This window comes from Dromaius novaehollandiae, chromosome 12 (assembly GCF_036370855.1).
Source record: "Dromaius novaehollandiae isolate bDroNov1 chromosome 12, bDroNov1.hap1, whole genome shotgun sequence".
NCBI classification, from domain to species: Eukaryota; Metazoa; Chordata; class Aves; order Casuariiformes; family Dromaiidae; genus Dromaius; species Dromaius novaehollandiae.
This window is the reverse complement of record NC_088109.1, coordinates 20350328-20374810: the sequence shown is the minus strand read 5'-3', so window position 1 is coordinate 20374810 and position 24483 is coordinate 20350328. Positions and strand designations below refer to the sequence as shown.

The 24483-nt window shown below is 40.3% G+C and overlaps 1 protein-coding gene across 1 annotated transcript in view; it reads right to left on the bottom strand.

Annotated features, from left to right (window-relative positions):
* TAFA1 (TAFA chemokine like family member 1) overlaps window positions 1–24483 on the bottom strand; it is a 229161-nt gene that overhangs the window by 42276 nt on the left and 162402 nt on the right. The window contains exon 3 of the mRNA XM_026109657.2: window positions 4908–5048. Within this exon, the coding sequence (XP_025965442.1) occupies window positions 4908–5048 (141 nt within the window). The remainder of the gene's footprint in view (window positions 1–4907; window positions 5049–24483) is intronic.

The window sequence follows — 24483 nt, the reverse complement described above, 5'->3', positions numbered from 1 at the left end:
ACAAATGAAAAACTGGCCATGAGAACTATCTTCTAGTTGAAGCAACTGAAGAAAACTGCCAGTCAGGTGTGGACAATCCATGAATACACAAACAAAAAGGCACAAGTGTGTTAATAAATTAACTGATGCCACTTGGTCATTGTTGCCCTCCAACTCAAGCAGGCAACTGCACTCATGGCACAGAAGAAAATCTCAACCTATCCAGAAAGGTGACATCTACTTTGCACAAATACTAGGTCAATAAAGAATGAGAAGTGGACATTATAGTCCTTATCCAATTACAGCAGTGTTGGTATAACCTTCACATTTGCCAGTGAAATAACAAAGGTATTTTAAAGTCTGCCTGAAGTTATCTAATCCAGTGTGATGTCAAGATCTGGCAGAACCAGAAAAACTCAAGCAGCCAGCAGCCATGTATTTGAAGACGGTGACTCGGGTTGTAACAAATCAAAAGCAATATAAAAATGGCTTTTATGGACTCTTTATGAGTGCAAAACCCTCAATAACATTTAAAAATTTTGAGGAGATGCTGAGCATATCTAGAAAAGGTTCAAATAGCAATTTATGGGTATGTAAAAGCCACAGAAGCTACTGAAATGATGAATTTTTTTTAAAAAAATCACATATTATCATCAGGATTTGGTTGTGCTTGGTGCTTTCCATACCGAGAAGAAAAATGAGGCAGTAGAAGAAAACTCTGAAGAAATAATGAACAAGATTAAGAATCCCCTGCACATTATCCATGAACAACAGTAAAAAGCTTGGTCCCATGGAACCCAACACCCACGGAAATGGTGTAAAAAAATCTTTAAATACACAAATATCTAATAAAAGAGGAAATATAAGAGATTTTTTTTTCTTTTAACAAATTCTTTGAGTTTTGCATGGAGTAACAGAAGATTTACTTATTAAGGAAAAGAATTAAAATTTGGAGCCACTGACTGATCTAGTCACAGAGGTAAACAGAAGTCTCCCAAGGATGTGGGCTTGACTCTTCAAAGGGCAAGATTGCTATGCCCACTAACTGTCCCAGGAGCAATGCAAGAGCAATTGCTACAAAGCAGCAGAGGACATTATGGGCAACATCTCACTCAGACAACCACAGTACCAAGAAAAGAAATCAGTTAACAGCAGCACAAAGGAATAAAACTTCAGACCAAAGGAGAAATCGCCCTAGCCATGTGGCAGCTAGCAAGGGGACATACTACAGGCATTTGTGCCAACATCTCGGTGCCGTAATAAGCCCATAGAGCCTATTGCAGGAGGAAGAAAATTCATGGGTTTCTGAATTGAGGAAGACAAGTTGTGTGTAAACATAGAGAAGATGCGAATTCAGAAGATCCTATGTGCTCTGGAGGCAGAGGGCATGGGAGTCTCTGGACATGCCCAGCGCTGCTTTTCCAGAATAAGGGACGCTATCAAGTTGCTGCAACACAGACAGAGTAAATCTGTTTGGGACTTGCTCTAGAGAGGTACTTGGGCAAATGGAGAAAATAATAACAGACATGACAGAGAGCTGAACAGACTGATGCCCATGGTATGAGCTACTGCCAAGTGACACCCAAGATAAATTGTACGGAGAGAAGGGGAGCAGCCAAAACAATCTTCAAAAAAAAAAAAAAAAAGAGACCTTGAAGTAGTAGTGAAGGGAATCATAACAGCAAATGTGCAACACAGGAGGTAAGAGACTGGCTTCTCTGTTTCATGACAAGATTTGGCTTTTGCTTTGTTCTCGCTGTTGCTACTACATAATTCATTGGTGATGGAGGCAGGCTTTAGGACGATGTCTGCTGAATGAGCGGCAAGGAATAATTTATAACTTCAGAGGCTGCCAGTCTGGCCTCACTATACTTTTTAAGATGAGGCCTCAAAGAAAGAGTTTTTGTTGGACTGGGCAGGAAGTGAGGCTTGGGAGCGCATGGCAACTCCTTGCCCTGCACAGTACAAATAACATACATTCATCCCGAATTTCAACTCGTTCAGGAGAAGGACTGCATACATTGTGGTGTGTTACCCACAATGAGATCGCACAACGAGATGACAAAAGAACCATTTATCACCTCCACCCCATACTTATTAAAAAGGTTAAGATGACCCCTACTTATGATTGTATTCCATGTTAAACAAAGCAAGCTCTCCACACAGTCCCACCCACAGCCCCGTTTTGTCCTGGAGCAAGGGCTGGTAGGCGTGGAGAAGCATGCAATCCCTTGTCTGCAACACGAACTCAAACTGTCAAAGCATCAGCCTTGATGAGGCGCTTTCTGATGCAATTGGACTGAGAACCACCAAAAGCTTGATTCTGATCCCATTAAGTCACAGTTTGGCCAATGTGATAAATAAGACAAGACTGAAGTTCAGCCTGTGTTATACACACAGCTAAACAGCCATCAGGTGGAGATGGCTCGAGGCAATAATCAACCATGGATGGGAGTCAAACTGCCAACAGGGGATCCCCCGGTCCTTGTCACCTCTCAAAAGCTGGGTGGGTCTGTTAGCTACGAGTATACTGTTGTGCATGAACATCCACAGTATGTTTTTAAAGTAAAGGGTTCAAACAAGCTTTCTTAATGGCAGATTATGGCTAGAAATCATATACAGTATAAAACCCAGTATGAGATTAAAAAGGTCTTAATCCTTTCAGTAGGATTGGCAAAGGAGATAAAAAGTTTTAGATGACCTTTTGAAGTGTCCTCATCTACAAAAGAAACAGCAAATCCCAGACCCTCATGTGAATTAATTAAACTCTTACTGATGCCAATGGGAGTCCCAAACATTGGAATTTTGGGGAGTTTTGCCTTAGCAAGGGCAGAAACGCTAGACAGGTCAAGGTTTCAACTTAAAATGGATCAGTATGTCAAAAATCCCAAAGCAAAGTATGGGGATAAGACAGAGGCCAAGGAAAATGCCCCTTTTATTAATTTTTACAAGCAGCCTATTGGGCTTTTGAACCGTTCACCAGCCATCCTCAAAAGAAGCGATGGTCTGACTACAACGACTGAACTTGAAAGGCGAAGACGTTCCTTTGTAGTTCACGCTTGCTGGCTTTGAAGTCACTGGGAGTCTTACCAGTGACTTCAATGGGAGTAGCTTTGCACTTTCATATTCGCCATTGTTTTATCCTTACTCCTTTCAAGATTCCAGATGATAACGTTTCTTTTTATTGTAATCCTGACAGAGCAATTAAGCTCCAGTCCACACCTGCACCCGACTTTTTTCTTAACGCAGCATTCTTTGAGCTCCTGTTCTCTGAACAGAATTATGAGATCTGAATTAATGGTGTCCCTCTGCTCTATCTAGTGGCTCCATTTTTCATGATCTGCTGAAGAACATCAAATTCTTCAAGGCTTGTACAGCTGAACTTTGGTTAAGAACAGCTGCAGGTCTCACCTATGGTTTTAGGAGTGTGCTTAACAGAAAAAAAGTGCCTCTTTTTATCAGAACAATTAAGCAATAAATGGAATGACAGAACGTGAATTAAAGTGTAATTATTTGCAGGTGCATTCACAGAGCATTTTTAGACACGAGTCTAGAGGCTGAAAGGCATTTTCAGTGTAACAAGCTATGAATTACTGCCCCAAAATTTAAAACTTACTTTGAAGGTATTTTTCAGATTATAAAACATTTTCTATCTTAAATATATAAACCAGACATGTATGCACCATAAATGGCTGCTGAGAGAAGTCAGGTTATCAGGCCAAGGCATCCCCAATCTCCCATCTATTTAATGTTCAGTGTGAAAACCTCAGAGCCCCACGGGTTTTCTCGTGAGTGAGGAAGGTAGCCAGAAGAAACAGGTTTTTCCAATGTTTGCCTGTACAGCTCCCTCGCTCCAATCCAGACCTGGGTGGAAGCTGGATGCCAAACGACAGAGCCAAAGCGGAAACACTGGGTGCTTCCGAAATCTGCAGCTATGCAGCTGCCCCTCGAAGTGCAGCCCCTGGAAGGATGCTGAGAGCACAGGGCAGTGCCCACCTCGATCCCAGCTGAAACGAATGCTGGCGCGCTGAAGGGCCTTCAGACTGCGCGGTGGGAAAAGCAACAGCACCAGACATTCACCATGAAGAAGAGTCAGGAACAGCTGTGTAATAATCTGTTTGACAAAGTCAGTGCATAAAGGGCCTACTGATTATGCGACACGGAGCGATTTGTTTGGGAAGGGTAACCGATGGGATTAGCACCACTTACTCCAGATCTCCTTAAGTGATTTACATTTGGCTAAGCACTGCCGAGCCATGGCACATTTCTCTGCCTGCTGCAGGTGGTGGCAGGGGAACCCCGAGAGGAAGAGATCCCGTTGAGCTAGGACCGGAGTGCAGCTGGCATGAAACCCAGGCGTGAATCACTCGGTGTTTTTGCATTGGCAAAAAAACACTCCTGTGACTGACACGATTCAGCACCAATGACTTCAAAAGATGGAGGTTTTTCCTAGCTTTCCATCAGGCTTGTTACAGAATAAGACCGTGGGATCGATTTATTTATTTATTTACTTATTTTGCCACTGGTGTTTCAAATGGCTACTTAAATCACAACAAGTGTTTGTTGTCCTTTGAAATATTTATGAATTGAAAGTAATGTGACACTGGGGGGGGGGGGGCCCTCTAAGAAGTGATGTCCTCATTTATTGAGGGCTTGATCCTGCCACAAAATTTGTTATACTTATCTGAGTGGCTGTACCGAACGCTACGCTAGCATTTTTGTGCATACATCTTTCTTAACGTGATTTACGTGTGCAGAATCATGCACTGAAGTAGCAGGGAAGGTAATGTAAGTGTATGCTTATGCTTATAGTTTTCCTGTTTCATTAAACAGAACACAAACAAACTTCCCATGCATAATGTGTAGACTTTAAGATAGTTACTGGATGGTACACATACAGAGACATATATACGGGAGGAGCTACTTGCCATCAACACAGGAAGGTCTGTTTCTTGTAGTCCCAGCCACTTTCCCAGGTAGACAGGAGCATTTTACTGTTTGTGATCTTTCCTCAATTCGATTCTTATTACAGCATCTGTGTGCTGCTATAACTTCACACGTTCCTCCTTCTGGCGAAAAAAAAAAAAGAGAGAATATTGACACTCTGATTAGGAAGAGCAGCACTGGCTAATCAAAGCACCCAGCCATGCTACTGTCTGCGTCTCTGCACGGCTTCTCCAAGGGCAGGATGACAACATTATTTCTCCCGTTATGTGTGATCCTGTCTAAGGCAGGTGCTGCTATACTTCAGTTTTAATAGAAAGTGCATATAAGTGTCCCTCTAGAGTAGATACAGTGTCTGTCTTATATTAGAAGCTCCTCTGTCATTAGTAGGACATTTTGGACTAAAAAGACTATGCTGCTGTCTGGGCCTGAAGAAATGTAGATAACATGCTACAGTAAATCTGCAATAATAGTTGGCTGGTTTTATGCTTGCAATAGTGTAGGCCCCCTTCCCTGTTGTACTTGTACCCTTGTACAAGTACAGGGACTAAGGGAATCCACCTAGAAATAGGCTTTTTTTTTCCCAAGTATTTGATTCTGTGCTAGTGCTCAGGTCTTAGGGGATGACTATCAGCCTGTCCAAATTACAGGATGGTCCAATAGCACCTCCCTTCGCTGCCTCGCTCGCTGAATTGGCAGTTTGAAGGCAGGCGACATTCCCACTGTGTGCAAGATCACCAGGCTTAATTTGTCCTTTCCCTAATTGTGCGTTATGGACATTTGCAATAGTTTGATTAGGTGGAGAACACAAAGGAGCGATAGACAGATAGATGGTGGCTTCGCGTTTATGAATGCTTGGTGTTTGTGGCATATGAAGTACCAAGTGCACTATTCCCATCACCTTAGCAGGGCAGTGCAAAGAGCTTAGATAGCACAGTGGACTAATGCACTGCCCAGTAATTTCTCAGTTCCTGAGTTCAAATTGTATTTAGCTCATAATCGCCAAGCATTTAATAGTGCCAGTCTGTTCCCCACAGATATTTGGCTACTTCATGAAATTGTTGTATAAATTCGTCAGGGTTTGTTTAAACTTAGTACAAAACATTATGCACAGTATAGTGAAGAACAGGGTGTGTAGAAAGATTTGCTAGGTTTGCTAGAAAAGCAACATTACTTTTATTCTACTATGAAATGCTAACTGTACCTTGCTTTTATTATAGCCATAATAAGGCTATAGGCCATAATAGGAAGGATCTCCCAGCTCAGAATCAAAGCTTGTTACCTGGTGATTCTACAAACATGGTATTTCTGTAGTGAAGCACTGGTACAGACGGGCAAAAGGAATCTCCCTTGACTGGATGTTGTTAAGGAAGGCAAAAATAACCTCTGCCAGGTCAAAATATAGTTGCTTCTGGTTGTGGAGAGAAAGGTCGCCTAGATGACCTCTCTAGGTGCAGTCCAAAGACTGGGTCAGAGACATGATCATTTCTGGGCTCTCCCTGGCTTTGGGAGGAAGCATAACTTTTTGCATCCCTTTTTAGAGAAGCTTACTCCCTGTGGTCTACTCAGACAGCTCTGGATGGGACCGACCTCTCCCTCCTGACCAACTCTTTGAGGTAGAAGGAGTTGTGGTAACGCAGGCTTTTCCTCTTCTGAGAGGGCCTCACAACCTGAGCAGGACCTGAGGGCACTGTGAAGGTGAGGAACATGTCTCCCTCCTGTTTTCTCATTTGCCTACAAGGTTGAATAGGTGCTGTGATCTGTACATCCATACAGTAAATGCACTACTGTGTACAGTAAAGCCATAATTGTCTGGCCAACGCTGCTTTCTCTCTCTTGACTTTCAGGGTCAGAAGAAAACTACTTTCTGTGAGGTGATCCAGGAATTGTCATGAACTAAGAAGGGTGTTGTGCCATGAAGTGTACCCACAGTCTTCAGTGGCACAATAACTCCCAATGCAGAGGAACCCCACAAAGCATGGAAAAGTTTAATAGTATTAAATTGTCAAACCACTGGCCTTCCAGGGTGAGTCGGTCAATCAAAGCTAGTGAATGTCCATTAAGGTAAATGACCTTAGGTTGCATGGCCATGGGGCTAAGCACTGATGAGCTTGCAAGCTTGGGAAAAGACTTGCTCTGCAGCTAACGTTTAACTCATCTGGACAGAAGTGCTGCTTCATGTATTACGTGTATCTGGCCTGCGGACACAGCTCTTCTGAAAGCCAACAGGTGCCATAGTAGAGAGATCCCAACAATTCAGAAAGCCATCATCTGGCAAAAGGTCTCTTAAGTGTCTCTTTGGTGTAAGAGGAATTGGGACAATCAACTCAGTTAAGAATCAGGCCCCAAATGCTTATATTCATCTACAAAGTAATTCTCCACCCAAATCATATTGAAAGCAATGAAAAGATTCCCATTGGTTTGATCTTATCGTCTTATGGCCATGACCTAAGAGAAAAGAGATTTGTGATTTTATCAACTGCAAACTCAACGCTAAAGATAATGTATGCAGTAATAAGTATTTCTAATTTTAGACTATATATACTGTGTGGTAAATATCTGTGAATAAGCTAAATGTTTTGTTTTTCCCTATTAATTTCTTGTATGAGTACTAATAACCACATGAGCTAGTCCTGCTCATTCGAATATCTATTCAAAATAATGGGTTGTGCTTGATGAGCTTTATAACACCTTTAATTGTTATGTGGAAGCTTAAGTTGCTGCAGCAATAAGAAATTTAACTCAAAGTGCATAGTTGTTTAGGAGTGGCAAAACATACTGAAACGAAAAAAGCAATGAAAAGACCTTTTTGTTACTACTAGATAGTTAAGTATGTTAACAGGGACTTCTTTTATCTGCATAGACTATAACTGCAAATAATAATAATAACAACAATAACGAAAGGACATGTCTTCATGCTGACACAGAAGAAAAAAACCATTTCACACCGAAAAACTTCTGAATGCTACAGACCCTGTTTTCCTGGCAAAAATTTGTTACGTAGGATCAGGTTTTTCCATTAAAACACAGTAATCCAATTAACCATTATTAGATTGCATCACATGCAGTGGACTTTGCTGGTATATATTTTATCAACCGTGCATTCACATGCTAGACTTTTTGAAAGCCACATGCAAAATGGGAATAGACAGTGGTACCCAGACAAATACAAATGGACACAGTGAGACTAAGGAAAAAAATACTCATTGAAAAAGCAAACTTTTGACTACATTATTTACATAAATATATACCACAAATATGTTGAAGATGACTTATATCTCAGTTTCAGCTCTATAAACGAGGCAAAGAGGGAGGGGAGAGGAACATGAATCAGTCCAGTTTCCACTGAAAAAATGTAACACGTTCAGATCCACACATTAAATACCTTTTCATTCTCTGATTTTTTAAATTAATTTCAAACTTCCATTATTTTTTTTGGGGGGGGGGGGGGCTGTCAAGAAAAGCTCTAATACCAGCATTTGAGTACTTCTCCAGAACCAGTGAGTTTTCTCAGTGATTCTTCTAGATTTTGGGAAGATTTAGTGAAGAGTTAAAGTGCTGGCAATCCTGAGCTGGGAATAAGATCGATAGACTGGTAGCTCATTTTAATACTTATCCCACTGTGCATTTGAGGAGAGCTCATGGCTTTGCTGGCCTCAGTTTTGAAAGTGAGCTCTCCGTAATGGTGAAATAATCCTCAATGATGGGAAGGATGATTTCACAGAACCATGGCAGGGAGACTTGGTATGAAGCTTTAGAAAGTGCTGCCATGCCTTAATGTTGGAAAGTATCCGGGTATATAGTTAAGCTTGCTTTCATTCTCTATTTCCCCCAAATTGCCTAGAATCTGAAAATACATCAATATATTCAAATGCTGCTATCGCTAATATCTAAACCTGTGATTATAAACCTATCAATGTATTATGTTTTCTCCTCAGTTTCTGCTTCTCAGATGGAGCAATACCAGAACCATAGCTGGAAAAATTTTTGTTCAGCAAAAGAAAACAGAAATATTTCCCCCTTACTCCCATTTGTCCAGTTGCCCTAGCTTCTCAGGTCAAACATCAGAGATCAACTCTGCTGAAACTAGTCCATAGGAGAGATAACAGAAGTAGCAACCTTACACATTGCCAAGAGGTGAACTGTCAATAAAACTACTACATAGACTTTCGTAGGCTTTAACGGCGCACAGAGAGTGTTTTGGGCTCCTGTGCTGCAGAGCATGAGGACTGTGCAGTGCAGGTGTACTATGACACTTGTTCTTTCTTGATGCCATTTCCTATGTCGGTGTTGAAATTGTATATGTCAGCTTTTAGTTAAAAGAAGAAGAAAGGAATTCTTCACACGAAGAATTATATTTGGATAATCTGTACAATCTGTTTACCTGCCTAGAGCTTGAAATTGCTCACTGAAGATTTACTGGCCTGAGAAGTAAATTCCATTCAAACAACACTGGTGTCCTGCCAAAAAAGACATCTCCAATCCTGCCAGATAAATATGGATTTCGGGCTTCAAGGCAGCATTTGAGATTCGGAATATCTCCCCTGTTAGTTACCATTATCCTCACGGAAGTGAGAACAGATTGCAGGTAACATAACTGGTCATTGCCCTATCAATCGTCATCAGCAGATATCTGACAAACCACAGAGGTTTGGGATAGGCTGAATTCTCATAATGCATATAAATATTGTATTTCATGGGTATAACAATTTCTTTAACAAAAGAGAGAAGGCAACACTATAAGACATTTTGTAGAGTATATCATGGATGGTAGATCAAGATACACATGTTGTATAGATGTACTTTTAAGTTTATGGAGTTTTAAAAAACATGGATTATTGACTTCAGACTGCAGCAGCTCCTCGGGAACCATTCCTGTCTGTCATAAATGCATATTTAGAGACTTGTATAAAAATGTGGATTATTGACCTGATAGGCTGTGAGTGCAGCAAAAGTTTAAATCATTGTCACAAACAACAGCAAAGGCTTTTTTTTGAGCAGTTTATGGTCTGCTGAGCCAATGTAGCTTCTGGCGTTGTTTCCACAATAACAGCCTCATCCAACTCATTGAAGTCAGTAGGGGATTTGCCATTCGATTTTAAAAGGAGGGGAAGGGGCCCTAAAACCCTCTAAGCAGAGAGTCTGCTGAATGCTTTGTTGACAGTTACACCTCATGAAGCGGCAACTTCACCTGCCTGGCAAGAAAAATAGCTCGGCTTTTATAATTACCACCCAAAAAAAAAAAAAATCAGAAAAAGATTAGAAAAGGGACAGGAACCTGAAAATTGGCAATGTTTTTGCTCTGTCTTCAAGATGCTTCAGAGGAGAATGAAAATGTCGTAACGTAGCTTGTCTCATTTTCACACCAAACACTAGCAGGATTTGACGGTAGGAAAGGCCAACCCTTTCCGAGGGCTCAGTTCACAGGATGTCTAGAATTTCAGGTGAATGAAATTCACTGTCTACCAAAGCAAGAGGGACAAAATTGGCTTCCAGGAAGGATTCTGCATTATCAAAGATGGCATCTATTACTTTAGGATTCTCCTCACATTTTCTAGCTTTCCAGAAGTCTTTGTTCTGCATAGGCTTAAAGTATTAAGGTGTAGAAATTATCCATGCTTCTTACCGTAAAATATGGGGAAAAAAAAATTTGTTACCTCCTGCAAATGGTGTAATTCTAATTGGAGAACACCAAACTCCTGAAAGCATGTTCAGTTTTATACCTATCATAAAGCCACCTTGTGTTTACACATCACAGAGTGAAATATTTTATCGTAAGTATGAACCTACCGTGGGTGGCTGTGATTTAAAATATCTAATCAGCCATAGGGCCTGAGTACATGCCTGGCAGAAGCCAAAAAGCCATCTTCTAGTCATCTCCATTTTTTATATCTCTAGCTGAGAGGTAATAATAAAAGCGTATTTTGCACTTCAAAATTATAACTTGCCTCTGTATTCTAGCAGAGCCTGAACTTATCAGTAAACAAACATTAAAAAAAAGGCAAACAGCAGTACTGATTTGTGTTATACACTGTGGAAGTCATTAACTATGACTCAGGTAGCAAAACTTATACGTTCCCTTTTTGACAGTGATGACAATTTAATAGTATTTGACTCCGCTGAGTTACATAGAGCATCCCGCAGCAATAAGAGAGGTTGTTTATCAAAATGATAAACATGTTTTCATTTCCTCCTTGGCTGCATGTATGTGATCAGAAGTCTAAGGCCATCAAGAATTCACTTATTCTGGCCACCAGGCAGACATTAAGCTATTCAGGACCATCTGTGCTTGAAATGAGCTCCATTTAATGGACTTTCCTAGGGCAGGTCACTCATAATGAATGCGCGTGTGCATGAATGCATGAGCAAAGCCGCACGTAGGGGAGATGTCTTGGGTTGTTTGGCGGAGGCACAGACAGTTGATAGATAAGATATGCCTTTCTTTTTGGGGTCATACACCCAGTGATTTTAGAATTCAGATCCTCTATTGCGTTTGCTTCCATCTCATCTCCAATGCACCACGCAACCTAACCTGAGTGAAGGTTGTTGTAAGAACTTGTTTATGTTACTCAGAAAAAAACAGTAATACCCCAACAACTTTATAGGCTTTGATGGTCAACTTCGGCCCTCTGTTACGCTATAAGCAATCCACTGTGGGAATACGTACAAATGAAGCAATATGGGCCAAGTCCTATAAATATTTCCGGACACTTTATTAGAACTGTTGATAGTTTTAATAGCTCTACTTGTTTATACAGCCTCAGCCAGACACTCCCTGTTCCAGTGTTGGCATCCTATTAATGAGATGTTATTCTGATGAATGCTTAAGTATATGCAGATGTTGCTAGACCTAGAAGATCACAGAAAAGTTTATACAGGATTAAAGGTCTTCAGAGTTCAAGCAAATGTTTGACAACATGACCGTGAAAACTTTTCAGTCATTTAGAGACTTACTGAAAACGTGCCTACAGAAACTAATAGGCAAACAATTTTGCACACCTGCCATCCGATGTCCTTGCATGAACATCCTAGAGAAAGCAAAGGCTACCCTTTGAAAGCCATTTTTACAACTGCTAAAAAAGAATTCAGATTTAGGGACTGCAGTTTGAAGAGTTTGTAGTTTGAATAAGCTTTGGAAACTTCCCAGCTGTAATTAATACATTCATAAGGTTTAATCAAAATGTTTATGCCAGCTAATGTGCCAGAACTACAGATTACACTGGGCTCAGGGGAAGATACTATACTTTATTCTAAGAAATAATAAGCCACTACTACGTTACTTACGGAATAGGTTCTTGCTTCTGACGAGGAATATGTAACAGATGGAAACACAAAGTCCCATGCTACTCCATGAACCACTCCATAAGTCAACAAATAAAAGACTCATCATAGGCACAGTGCATTTATATTGCAATTTTTTATTTTACATATAATCCCCTGACACTCTCTATCTGCTCCAGAAAGAAAAGAATCAACTTTGCAGGATACATTTTGCACACAGCAGCAACTTTGGAGAGTAACAATGGCTACAGAATAGTAAGACAGGGTTAAGGGGTTTTTAACCCTTTTTCATAAGCTCAAGGGTAACTACAGCTCAACTACTGGAGTGCCATCAGTTCCAAAGAAGTTACAAAACAGCTGAATTTGGCCCATAAATTTTAAATCAAAAAAAAGTATCAAAAATGGACCAAAGTATGCATATTTAGTATTAAGCCAGAATTCTAACTTCTAATTCATACTTAATTCCTCCCCATTGTGATACCTGATATAACTAGAACCGGGGGCTACTCATTATATATGGAGTTACGGTAACCATGGGAATTCGTAACACACCGCACATGCTCTGCAAACCTCCTGGCTATATACTGCATCATTTTCGCCCAGCCGGATCAGAATATTGCTGTGGTCTGTTGCCTAAATATATATTGATGTTTTCATTAATATTCATTATTTTCATTGTTCATTATGTGGGATATATATTATTTTCAGTGTGGAAAGACTCTGGGCAACAGCAGCAACATAAATGACTCCCGCTGTGGGTCATTAAATTTTAGATTGGGAAATTATTTTCTTGAATGCAGTTGCTATGAGAGGGTTCTGGAAACACTGGCCACCTCTTCCAAAAAAATGCTATTTGCTTACAAAAGACCAGAACAAGTATTTCCATGAGGAGTGTGGCTAGCAAAACTTGGTTTCCTACAGATTTGTATCTTTTGGTTCATTTCAAGCTCCTATTACAGCTTCTTCCCATGTCTAAGTCACTTAAAAGAGCACTTGTGAACTTCTGGGGCCTAGAACTACAAGCTGAGGATGCAGGTCATGCAGACATGGCATTTTACCCAATCCTCTATTTTTGTAAAATACCTGGAATTTTAGTTATCTGAGAGTTTCCTACTCCTCCACTGGTGCTGAAATTAGGTGGTGGGATCTACAGCTAGTGGGAAGAAGAGGACAGGAACAGAGAGAGACAAGCGGACACACATGGACCATGCCATTACATACACCGTCCTTAGGATGCCAGGTAAAAAAAGAAGAGAGAGAACATTTAAACAATTTTTTTTGCAAGCCAGCTCATCTCACCAAGACACCTCGTCTTGGTCTGGAAAAGAACTGCCAGCCAGGGCAGGACAGCTCCAGCTAGAAATCACACAAATGCAAAAGTTTGGATAGACTCTAGAGTCAGAAGTCAAAATCTAAGAGGGGCTGTGTGCACTCAGCCCAGGCATCTCCGGTTGTTTACAGTGCTATAAGCTAATCTTCAAAAAATGATTTTGTCAGAAAAGACTGTTTCCATGAAACCAAACTTTTTCACAAAAATCCCTAACAACCACAGGAAAATATTTTTTTAAATATTTTGTTCAGGGAAATGTTGGTATTTCATTTGAATACTAAACTCTTGGCTTTGGGTTTTCTTTTTTTCATTTGTATTTTATTTTCCATTTGGTATAATAGGGAAAGCAGGGATATGTAAAGCTCTAATTAGCACACGGATTTGTAGTCTTTTACAACTTTCTACTAATGTCATCTGCCATCAGCCACGGAAAGCTTTTTATCTAAGAGATTTACAGATTCTTATACTTGCACCCAGAACAGACTCTGATCCTCAAGAACCAGTTTATACACAGAAATTAAAAATAAGTATTTTTTCGAAAAAGAGGAATGGTATGGATTCTACTCTTGAATTCACAAAGAAAACCCGGAGCACACCAGTGTATAAGATGTGGGTGGATCTAGGGCAGGCTTATGGATTTCCATATCAAACCAATATACACACTAGAGAATAGGTCTTTCTACTAAAGAGTCTTGCAAATTGATCTCCTGAGAAATTTGCACAGGACCTTATTCTTATGCATATTTAAAAAAAAAAATTCTTAAAGATGAATCAAAGGAGAAAAGGATACCCAGAAAAACAAGGCAGGCTTCTGGCAGCTCCTGCCTCTGGCACACTGCATTTCAAATGGCAATGCGATCACCGGCCACGGCTGAAGGATTCGAGAGGACAACGGGGCGACGGTGGCAGAAGAGGAATGTTGATGAGGCAGTCTGCTGCTGGCTGTTTTTGAAGTAGAGTTATCAATAGTCTTAATTATGATTTTGCATACATGTGTACAGTATACACATATGCAAAAATGACAGCATTTATGAGAAACTCCCACCCATTGCGTGCACTTGCTGTCCCTGATCGGCAGCGGCGTGACAGCAATCAGGCAGGGCTGCCGCGGAGGCACAGTACATGCACCCTGCACGTTTGATTGCGGTTTTGTCATGGGGAGTGTTGAAAGTGAATTGTAATAGGTACTATTAGCACTCTTGTATTGATGGACTATAAAAAGGAGATATGTAACCCACAAGGCAGCCAAGAATCCAACATTCTCTTAGTGGGGATCTTCAGTCTTTTAATGAGATTTTTTTACTTCAAAGGGAGACCGGCTTACAGCAACTTTGTGAAATACAGGCCTGAAAAGATTAGAAGTTTTGGTAGGATTTACAGCTCTAGAATTCCATTAAGAAATGCATATGAAGAGGTAGGACTTTGACAATTCAGAAAGAGAAGAATATCATTATTTTTGAGAAATACCTTAAGTTCCATATCCAAAAGTAATAGGCATTATGACTCTAAATTTCATTGACTTTCAGTGAGTTATTACATTCCTAAATAACTAAATCACTTGTAAATGGGATTTCTTCATCTAAATGATGTAGACCTGGTGAGGCTGCACAAAAAATCTTGACATATCTTTAAAAAAATCTTGCCCTTAGTCACTTGGGCGATTTTGAAAATTTAATATTTAATTTGTCAGAGGGGATATGAAAAAAAATAGCTTGGGCAAAATAGATGTAATATACCTGCTCCTCCTGTAACCCAAACTGCAGGCAGCAGTATAAACTAGAGATTAAAAAGACCTATTATGCTATTCCAACCATCGCTTTGCAGCTGCAAAGCTCTTCTCCAGAACATATTTTCTAGGTAGCAAAGCTGTGGAGAAACTAACGGTTCTGCCTTTGAGAACTCCAGTTTCTTGCTGGAGCACAGTGAAAACCCATAGTGGAATTAGAGCCATGAACATATTCTTACCACGAAACTTGGGTGAACCACAAAATGCTGTTCTTGGGGACTCAAAATTTTGTTCTGCTAAATGCTGCCAGTAGAAGACAACCAAAAAATGGATGTTAAGTTCAATGAGTCCTAAAAAAGACTGGCAGAATGAAACAAAGATGGGATAATTTTCTTTTAAGATGGAAAATTAAACTGGTAAGAAATATGTGATCTAGGCATAACTGATGATGAGAAATGAATACAGAGGCGTGCATGAGAAGTAGCTGCTAAGAGGGGATTTAGAGATTATTCTTCCTATGCCAGCCGTGCCAGCAGTGTTTGATGCTGGTCAGAGCCTCTCTCTAGTCCCGGCCCTGCCAAGATCCGCTGGCTACGTGCTCTTCTCCTGCTGTCTGAAAGGCCTAATCCAACAGGCTTTCCCCAAGTACCTTGACATTTCAAGGTCTGTTAAACTGAATCATCCTTTAATTCAATGCCTGTATCATCAGCATACACTCCAACTTGGGAAACTATACTCCTTTTTCCATCGACTTCAAAAGAGATCCAAAATTCTACCCATAGTCTATCTTTTATATGTTTCCTATGATACCTGAAAAATCTCACACTTTTAGGAACTTTGTTAAATATTCATAAATAAATTAACTGATTACAAGTTTCTAACTTTCAAATCTGTGTAGAGGTAATGCTTGAACTAGGCTCAGCGGAAACAAAACAATAAAGGAATTTTGAACTGTTGTGGAGAAGCAGAACGATGCTTCCCTACGCAGTTTGCCTCTTGATGGCCAAAGATAAATTCATCCCCAGATAATTTTATCCACTATGGTGATTAGCCTGTGGAGACTCTGTGATGTGTTTACTGAGGAGAGTAACATTGTTTATGGTAATGCTCTTGTCATGCTTTACAAATGTGTGAGGTGGTTTTTATGAAGTGGTTAGATAAGGGGTGGTGAAAGTAATGTGATCCATAAAGAACGTACAGTGATGAAGAGCCAGGATCACAGAGATATTGTAGACAGACTGATACAGAGAATTATTACCAGTGCAGAAGCTGCATTAATCTTCCAAAGAATGGCAATAAATAACGAAAGAAGGAGGAACAGGAATGAAAGAATTTGGCCAATGTTTAAAACTGAGATGTTAGGGTGGGATCAGCGTGTAGAGGTTTTAAATGGGATCTCTTAGAGATGGGTAATACTGCTATAATGGCAGTAACATTTTCGACATTGGGGTTGACCACGTGTTACAAAATCCACAATAAGGAAAACAAAGGACTGTAAGTTATGGTCTATGTAATGAAAATGTCACTGTCCTGGTGCTGGGCTCCACGAGCAGCAGCAGTAAATTCTGTACTCTGTTGCAGCTAAGCAATGTCAAGGAACCATTTCTCAGTCATTTTTCAGTGGACAAGTGTGCACATTATCCCATCCCATATATTTCTCAGTCATTCACACCGTGACCATTAGCAGCTGCTACTAAATTTGAGCAGAAAATGATAGTTTTGCCAAGAAGTGACTATATAACAGTACAGAAAGACAGTGGATGGACCTTAAGGAACAGAAGCAATCGGCTGGTTTCACATGGAAAGCATTTTACATAGCATATGTTATCTATAGCACTTGAACCTGGTACTCTTTAGCTTAAGGAATTTATAGCACACTTGTTACTGAACCTGATTTAACTACCAGCAAAGTCAGATACTTAAATAAATGTTACAGATTGGATATCTTAGCAGCAGTATTTTAATTTGCAGACTATTATATTGTAGTTATAAATTGGCAATTAAAAAAAAAATTATTCAAAATGTTCTATTTCATCCTGATCTAAGTATGATCTTTTTACTATTGGCCAGGACTAAACTATCTGATGGAGAGGAAGAGAAACGGAGGATGGCTTGGGATTCAGACTTCATAGGTCTCAGGTTTTAACTTTACATAGAAATCATTTCTGTGGGAAGCCGTAGTGGAAGGGTGGTCGTCTCCTTCTCACCAAAATTGTAAGGGAGGGGGCAATGAGCAATATATATTTCACAGTATCCTTTCCTTCCTCATACTTTCTTCTTTTTGTTTTATTTTGGCGACATTCATCTCAAACAAAACAAGTCTGATTGATTTTCTCTTCTCTCAAATTCCTTTAATCATTCTCAAGATCTCCTTTCGCCTATCTTTTCCCAAAGCCATTATCCTCAACTGCCTTTCTGCACAAGTCCCCATGTTTTGATGTCTCTCTTCTCCCTGTTGGTGTTGATGAACAATATTTTATTTCCTGTCACCTTGATTTGCTCTGTCTTTCCGCTCCAGCTCTCAGCATACAATTCTACCCATGATTTATTCTGGTTTCTCTCTTTTTCCTCTCTCTTTTTTTTTTTTTTTTACCTTTTTTGTAAATGCACTGAATGCTTCTCTCTGTGACAATTTTTTCTCATCTCTCTTGAAGCTCCTGGTGAACAACACAATACAATACTACCCTCTGATAACTGATCATCTGGCTCCTGTTCAGATTTGTACTGCTTCTTTGAATACATGTGCAATTCAGTTCACTCAGTTCCTTTATAATATGAATAAAAAAGGGCTGCATACTTGAGTGGAAACACATGAAGTCTAGTGGGCAAACAACTTCCTGCTTTGAAAGCTACATGTGAGACATTACAACATTGGCTTGAAATTCATATTAATTTATTTTTTATTAGTTAAACACTAGCAGTGAGCTGGGAGCTCTGCAGTTAGCAGAACTAAAGGAAGCCAGGCAGAAAACACGCATATTTTTCTCTCTCCTGTTTACCCCCGGTAATCACTATTCATCCAAATATTATCTCTGAGAATTTGGGGTAGGCTTTTTTTTAATTAGAAGTTGTTTTTTCAACAGTTTTTTTTTTCAAGTAAAGCATTTTGTGCTTTACTTGAATGGCAAATACTGGCATTGGCAAACATCAATGAATTTCAATTCAAGATAAAATCCCCATGTCTCATGGGGGTTATAATTCATATACCTTGTCTACTTCAAGGCTAATGATTTCTAGCTCCTTGCCTACAGAGCACTATGGCTAAGAAACCTGATGAAATACTCCTATCCTCATCAAAAAGGGGAGAGTATCTTCAAAGACAAAGTCCAGCCAGAGAAGGAAATCTGAGCATCAATTACTTGAACCATGACTCTTATGATGATGGTGGAGTAATTAAAAAAAAAGAAAGCCTTCAACTTTTAGCTAAAAAATAAGACAAAACAATATATTTCAAGGTAAGTATGCCAAAAATAACTATTTGCCCATGTCCTTATGCGTCTATGTGTGTCAGCTGTTCCATGTACTGCAGTTTTCTAAGGAAAGGCAGCTGGTCTTGTGCTGAGCTGCAGATGCTGTGCCGATAACAGCACTGCGCGCAAGTGGTTCTCCTTGCCTAGATGCCAGATGTGTCCTGGTGCATGTCCAACCTCATCCTCTCCCGAGCTGGTTGGGAAAACACCATTTTATTCAACCCCAAACAGTCTGTTCTCAGTTTTCACTGCCATCCCCTGCAGTTGCGTGAACATCCAGGGCCTGCAGCCCCAAATCAGCCCCAACAGAGAAATGATCCTTCTGCTCCAAACCCTCCCAGTCCAGTTTTGTCACAGCTGCCCACTGCGCTTCTACCAGTCTCAGGGCACAGAACTGGTAATAGCAAAGCTCTGAAGATCTTGCCTTCCTGATGGAGCGCTGAGCCTGGGACAGGCTCCTAGCCCAAGCACCCTCACCCTGGTCCTCCTGCCTGGATAGCCCCAGCACGCGGACCACCTTGGGTTGGATCAGCTGCAGAATTTTGAAACATCGGAGGGCTGAGAGCTTCTTTTAGTCCATTCGCAGCTCAGCTCTTCCTTCCTGTTGCAGCTGAATTTCCAGGCTTAAAAGTTCTGGATGAGGTGGAATGTAAACTGGGCTCAGATTACAAATAAAATAACAAGATATGCTTGCAAATTAGAAAAAGGACATCTCTGCCAACTCTTTCTAAGTGTCAGAAATTAGAAGCAGAAGAGGTCATCTTGCCCAGTCCTTTCCCAGTATCAAAATGGTTCCCTCTGCACATTCATGAGCATCTTGCTCAATTTATTTTCACATTATTTAAGCAATTGGGCTTCTAAACAGGGGATCCTCTGAAGATACTATTCTCGTGTTTAATGTGATCTGCTATTGGGCTGAACAGCAAAAAAAAAAAAGAAATGTTCTCTGTTTTCTTTTGCTCAGTTTTGCTCATTAATCCTAATTGTAACGCTATGACCAACTGAACGCTACTACTCCCTATTCTATGCTTAGAGATGTCATCTATATTTTAGATGGTCATCACATCCACCATCATCATTATCACCACTTAGCCAAGCTGTGCATTTGCTGTTTTTCTTCATCTTTCTTCATAAGCCTGCCTCCATCACCTTAATTACTTCTATAGCTCTTCCCTGCTCTATTGACATCACTGGTACTGATGTTTTTAGGATTCTAGGATACAACAATAACATTATTATTAACAGTAATAAAAATTCTATGCTCATAAGTTGATGAGTATTATTACCTCCACTGAAGACAAGAAATCTGCCCTCTTTTCCCAACCCAGCATTTATCTCTAGTCTGCTCTTCAGTACAGTATTGCTAATTAAAACAGAGACAACCAACATGAGTTAATAAAGTCTGGAAAATATTTGAGCATCAGTATATAAACTATAGGACACACAGGCATTTACCTGTTACTACTTAGGCACTCAAGCCCTACCGAGATAGACAAAACGAAAAACAAGAGAGAGAGAGAAAAGGAGACAGATGCCATTTAATACAAAAACTAGTCGGAGGAGTGGAAGAGGAATGCCATGCCTAACCGAAATGGCACTCTGTACTTCGCAGCAGCATTCTCAACAATGCAGCACAGAGAGAGAGACGACCACCTCTTGCTCTTTCAGAAAATGCCATCGTATTCTTTTTTTTATCATTTTTTTTGGTGTCAACTGTAACAGGTAGCTATTTTTCCAGCATTAATACTTGAAAATACTTGAATACTTCTTTTCCCCAAATACATTAGTTCACATTTTTCTAGTTCCACTCATATTATTTCCAGGCTCCGTTTTTCAAATTCTCCTGATCCTTTTTATTATGACTCTAGGACTTCAGTGACATCTGTCATAATATATATTTTAATATCACTGGCAAATGGGCAGGGGTCCTGTTTTCCTGCAAGACACAATCTGGATAGAGCAGTCCCCAAATCTTTATTCTTAAACTCTGTACTTCAAGTGATTTTTGTTTGTCAGGCAACTAGCTCACAGCCCCAGCACCACCTCCGTGGCCCAGTAACGGAGTCAGGGGAACGGGGTTTCAAGCCTAACTGGTACCACACTAACAAAGAGGGATTTTAATATCAGAAACACCTTTAAGGCAGGCTCCGTTGACAAACAGGTGTTCTTTCTGTAAGACAGTTTTTGTATTGATCGGGGTTAACGTCTTGCAGAAATGAACAATCTCCTTGCCGTGTCAAAGGCTAACCATCTGTGAACAAGCAATGCAGCCAGAAAATCCATGTTGCTGCTATAATAGCTTTAGGACGTGGGTCTCGTTTCAATCAACCACAAAAAGAAACTCACAGAAAACATCAAAAAAATTCTGGTTCTGCTACAGTAGTGTATCCAGAAAAATACTTCTGTTTACAAAAATTTCATCTAAATAAACTAAAATAATTTACACATTCTGTGGAACTGATAAGCTACTGAAATCATTAGAAAGTTCATTTACTCCATTTCCTCCTTAGACATTGCAATCACCTCCGCACAGTCTCACGCATCTTAGCTCTCCTCTTATTTAGAAAGCATAATCCTCTCTCTGCGGGACAGCTCACCTCTGCAGTATCAGAATATTCATACTTTGAGGATCAGATACTTCTTGTTCATGCCTACAACTAGTATTCGGTCACACTGGAACAGGAATTTTAGACAGAAAGAGCATTCTGAGGGAAGGATACGTGAGCATGGGTTCACCCTGGGAGGCAGTCCAAAGAATTAATGATGCTGGACTGGAAGTCAAATGACAGGAGGTGCTCAGGTCAAAAGACAGTCTTTCTTTTGAGAAATTTTCTTGCTCAGAGGGTTAGTTTTAAGTCCTAAATAATTGGCTTGTTGAAAGACGCTGAGACTACCGGCTGCAGCTTTTGAGTGAGGGTTTTAATATTCTGACTGCTCAGATAAGAGCATTGACCAGGAGTTTCTTTACATCAAAGTAATGAATTATTATACTTATCTGCCTTTGGGAAATTGCTTGGCATTGTCCAACCAGCATCTAAGTGCTATGTGTATAATTTTATCATTGAAAAACCCAAAGTCCTGGCTAAATATGGGAGGGTTAAATTGTGGCCACCTGCTCTCTGGTTGTGCAAGGGGCACATTTTTATGCAGTACTAAGAGTACGGACGGCATCGAGAAACAACGGCGGTTCCCATCCTCCTGATGGGGACCCGTGAGGAGCGACGACAAGGGCACGGTCTTTCCTACCCAGACAGGGCTGGTGAGAGCACATGAATGCAAGTGTTTCACTGGCATAGTTGAGTGCTAAGATGTTTGGCATAACTAACCAATAAAGTGCAAATTTATGTACTTTCTCTCCCATTTACCTACAGATAATGGGGTCAGTACAGAGGGCTCGGAGCAAAGAGCGTATGTGCTTGTAATGTTTGAGCTCCCTGTTTGAGTTGCTTGTCCTGAGCTTCAGCAGAAGCAGAGTCAGGGAAGGACTCCTTACCCCTGAGACCTTTCAGCTCAGTGCACAACACAAGGGAAAGCTGGGCTGGGAAGAGGCAAAGTGGGACACAGCTGCCCAAAATCTCCCATGCTGCTTTCCTGCTTTGTTTGTCCTTTCTTTATTGCAGCGATCAAAAGCCTATCATTGCCAGTCAACGTGGGCAAGATATCTGTGAGGTCTATTCAATTTGTGCATAAATATTCCAGGCTGCCTTCCAAACAGATTAAATCTCCTAGAGCATTTGTGGTCCCCTCCCCACTAACTGTTTTGTTGACTTCCTTCAGCCGAAAATTTTCACAGCCCTGGTGCATTGATTCCAATTCTTTTAAAACTAGGTTGGATAAAGAAAGTATTGTAGAGACTAACAATAGGAAAACTACTGCAGGGAACTACAATAGAAAACAGAAAATATAGCATCATCAATAATTCAGCAAACTCATGGTTCTCTCTTCTCGGACTCTTTCAACCTAAAACCTCAAAAACAACCAATGAGCATTCCTTGATGTATATTTGCATACTTGTTTACTTTTCAAAGTAATTAACTTTTAAAGTATTACCAGGGAGCTGAACAAATGTATCGTAGAGTCCCCAAAACAATACAAGAGAAACTGTTTGCATTTGAATGAATTTACTTTGCTGGTACCATGAATGTATCAACTGAGTGAACACTTAATGTTGAACATTAATTATACAAACAAAAGAAATGGCAAAAAGCTGTTGTCTCTGTTAGTTTTCTTCCAAGCTTAATCCTTGTTTATGTTAAAGGTTCTGTGTCCTAAATAAATTGCTGTAACTGCTTCAAAAAGGATATTTCAGATGATTGAAAATATGCACTGATCAATGCTCTTTGCATTGACAAACACCCTCTTTGCTGCTGCTGCTCCCTCACTGACCCTCACTCAGTAAGAAATCCCTTTTACCAGGCTCTGAATTTCATCAGATCATGATGGACTGATGATAGCTCCACTCGCTTCTGGCCAGTTATCTAACATACGGGCTTTCCAGTCCACCCGTCTTGGTTTGATGGCTTTGTTTCTGCTCCTCCAGAGACTGAAAGTAAGCACTGCAGCATCCGAACAAACGAGCAAACACAAGATATGTGCAAAACTGCACTGCAACTTCGTGAAAAAATGTAGGTTTTGTTAAAGTGAATTTTTAAGCTGAACTCCCTAATACTTTTGGCTGTTGATAAAAAAAGAAGAAAAAAAAGAGAGAAAAAGTCATTTTCAAAAGACTAAAAGATGAAATCGAGGAAGTATCTACCATCCACTGTTCTTTGTCCTAGTCCCACAAGACAGCGAGGTCTAGTCGCGGGCTGCCACCCTGCAGGTTTTTGGAAGTCCTCCATCGAATTCATCTGTGCTAACTGGGCTGCGCTTTGCCATGTCACCGCCACGGCATCCTGTGACAGCCTCACTCCTCACCTCCCGTGGTTGTGCGAGGTGAGACACAAGCTTTAAAGCACTGAATCACAGCGATGAAATCCACCGCCAGATGATTTAGGAGCATTCAGAGATCCAACCTCTCTACCCCAGTTTCCCACAGTAACACCAGATGAGATAACGCTCACACTTTTCTGTATGCTATACGAAATAAAATGGAGACCAACAAAATACAAATAGATGATTTCCACTAGGCAAAGAAGATAGTGTTAATGTGACTTTCACTCCTGGGAGATGCTCAAATATGCTGTCAGCTGTCTCCATCTATCTGGAGGTTTGCCAAGTGACCTGAGTGTTAGAACAAGTTAAGGATAAACACCCTGAAAACCAGGCACCCTTCAGAAACTTTGGTTTGGGCCCCAACAACTGCGTCCTCCAAAATCACTTGCTATTCTGGCAGGTGCTTGCCTCAGGACTGACTTTATTTATAACAAAGCAGGTAAACAGTTGTTAACCAAATTCAGTAAAATAACAATATAAAATGAATAGAAGAAGAGAACAAAAACAGTCAACAGCTAATCAGTGAAACAACCCCCAAACCCAAACCCCAGATCTGAGGAGATTAAGTTTGCCCAATTGTAAAAAGTAAGAATTAAAGCGGCAGTAAGTAAGAACAGTTAAGATCAAAATTTGAGTTTTTCTAGCCAAAAGAGTGCGTTTCTGGAAAGGACTCTCATTAGGAGTGCTGAACAAGGGATGTAGTTCTGAAACTGTATGCAATTAGGATGGCACGGAAATGTGAATTTTCACTGTGTCTTCCAATACCAAAACTGGGAGATACGACAGACTCTGTGGTTGAAGGTTCAAACTAATAAAAG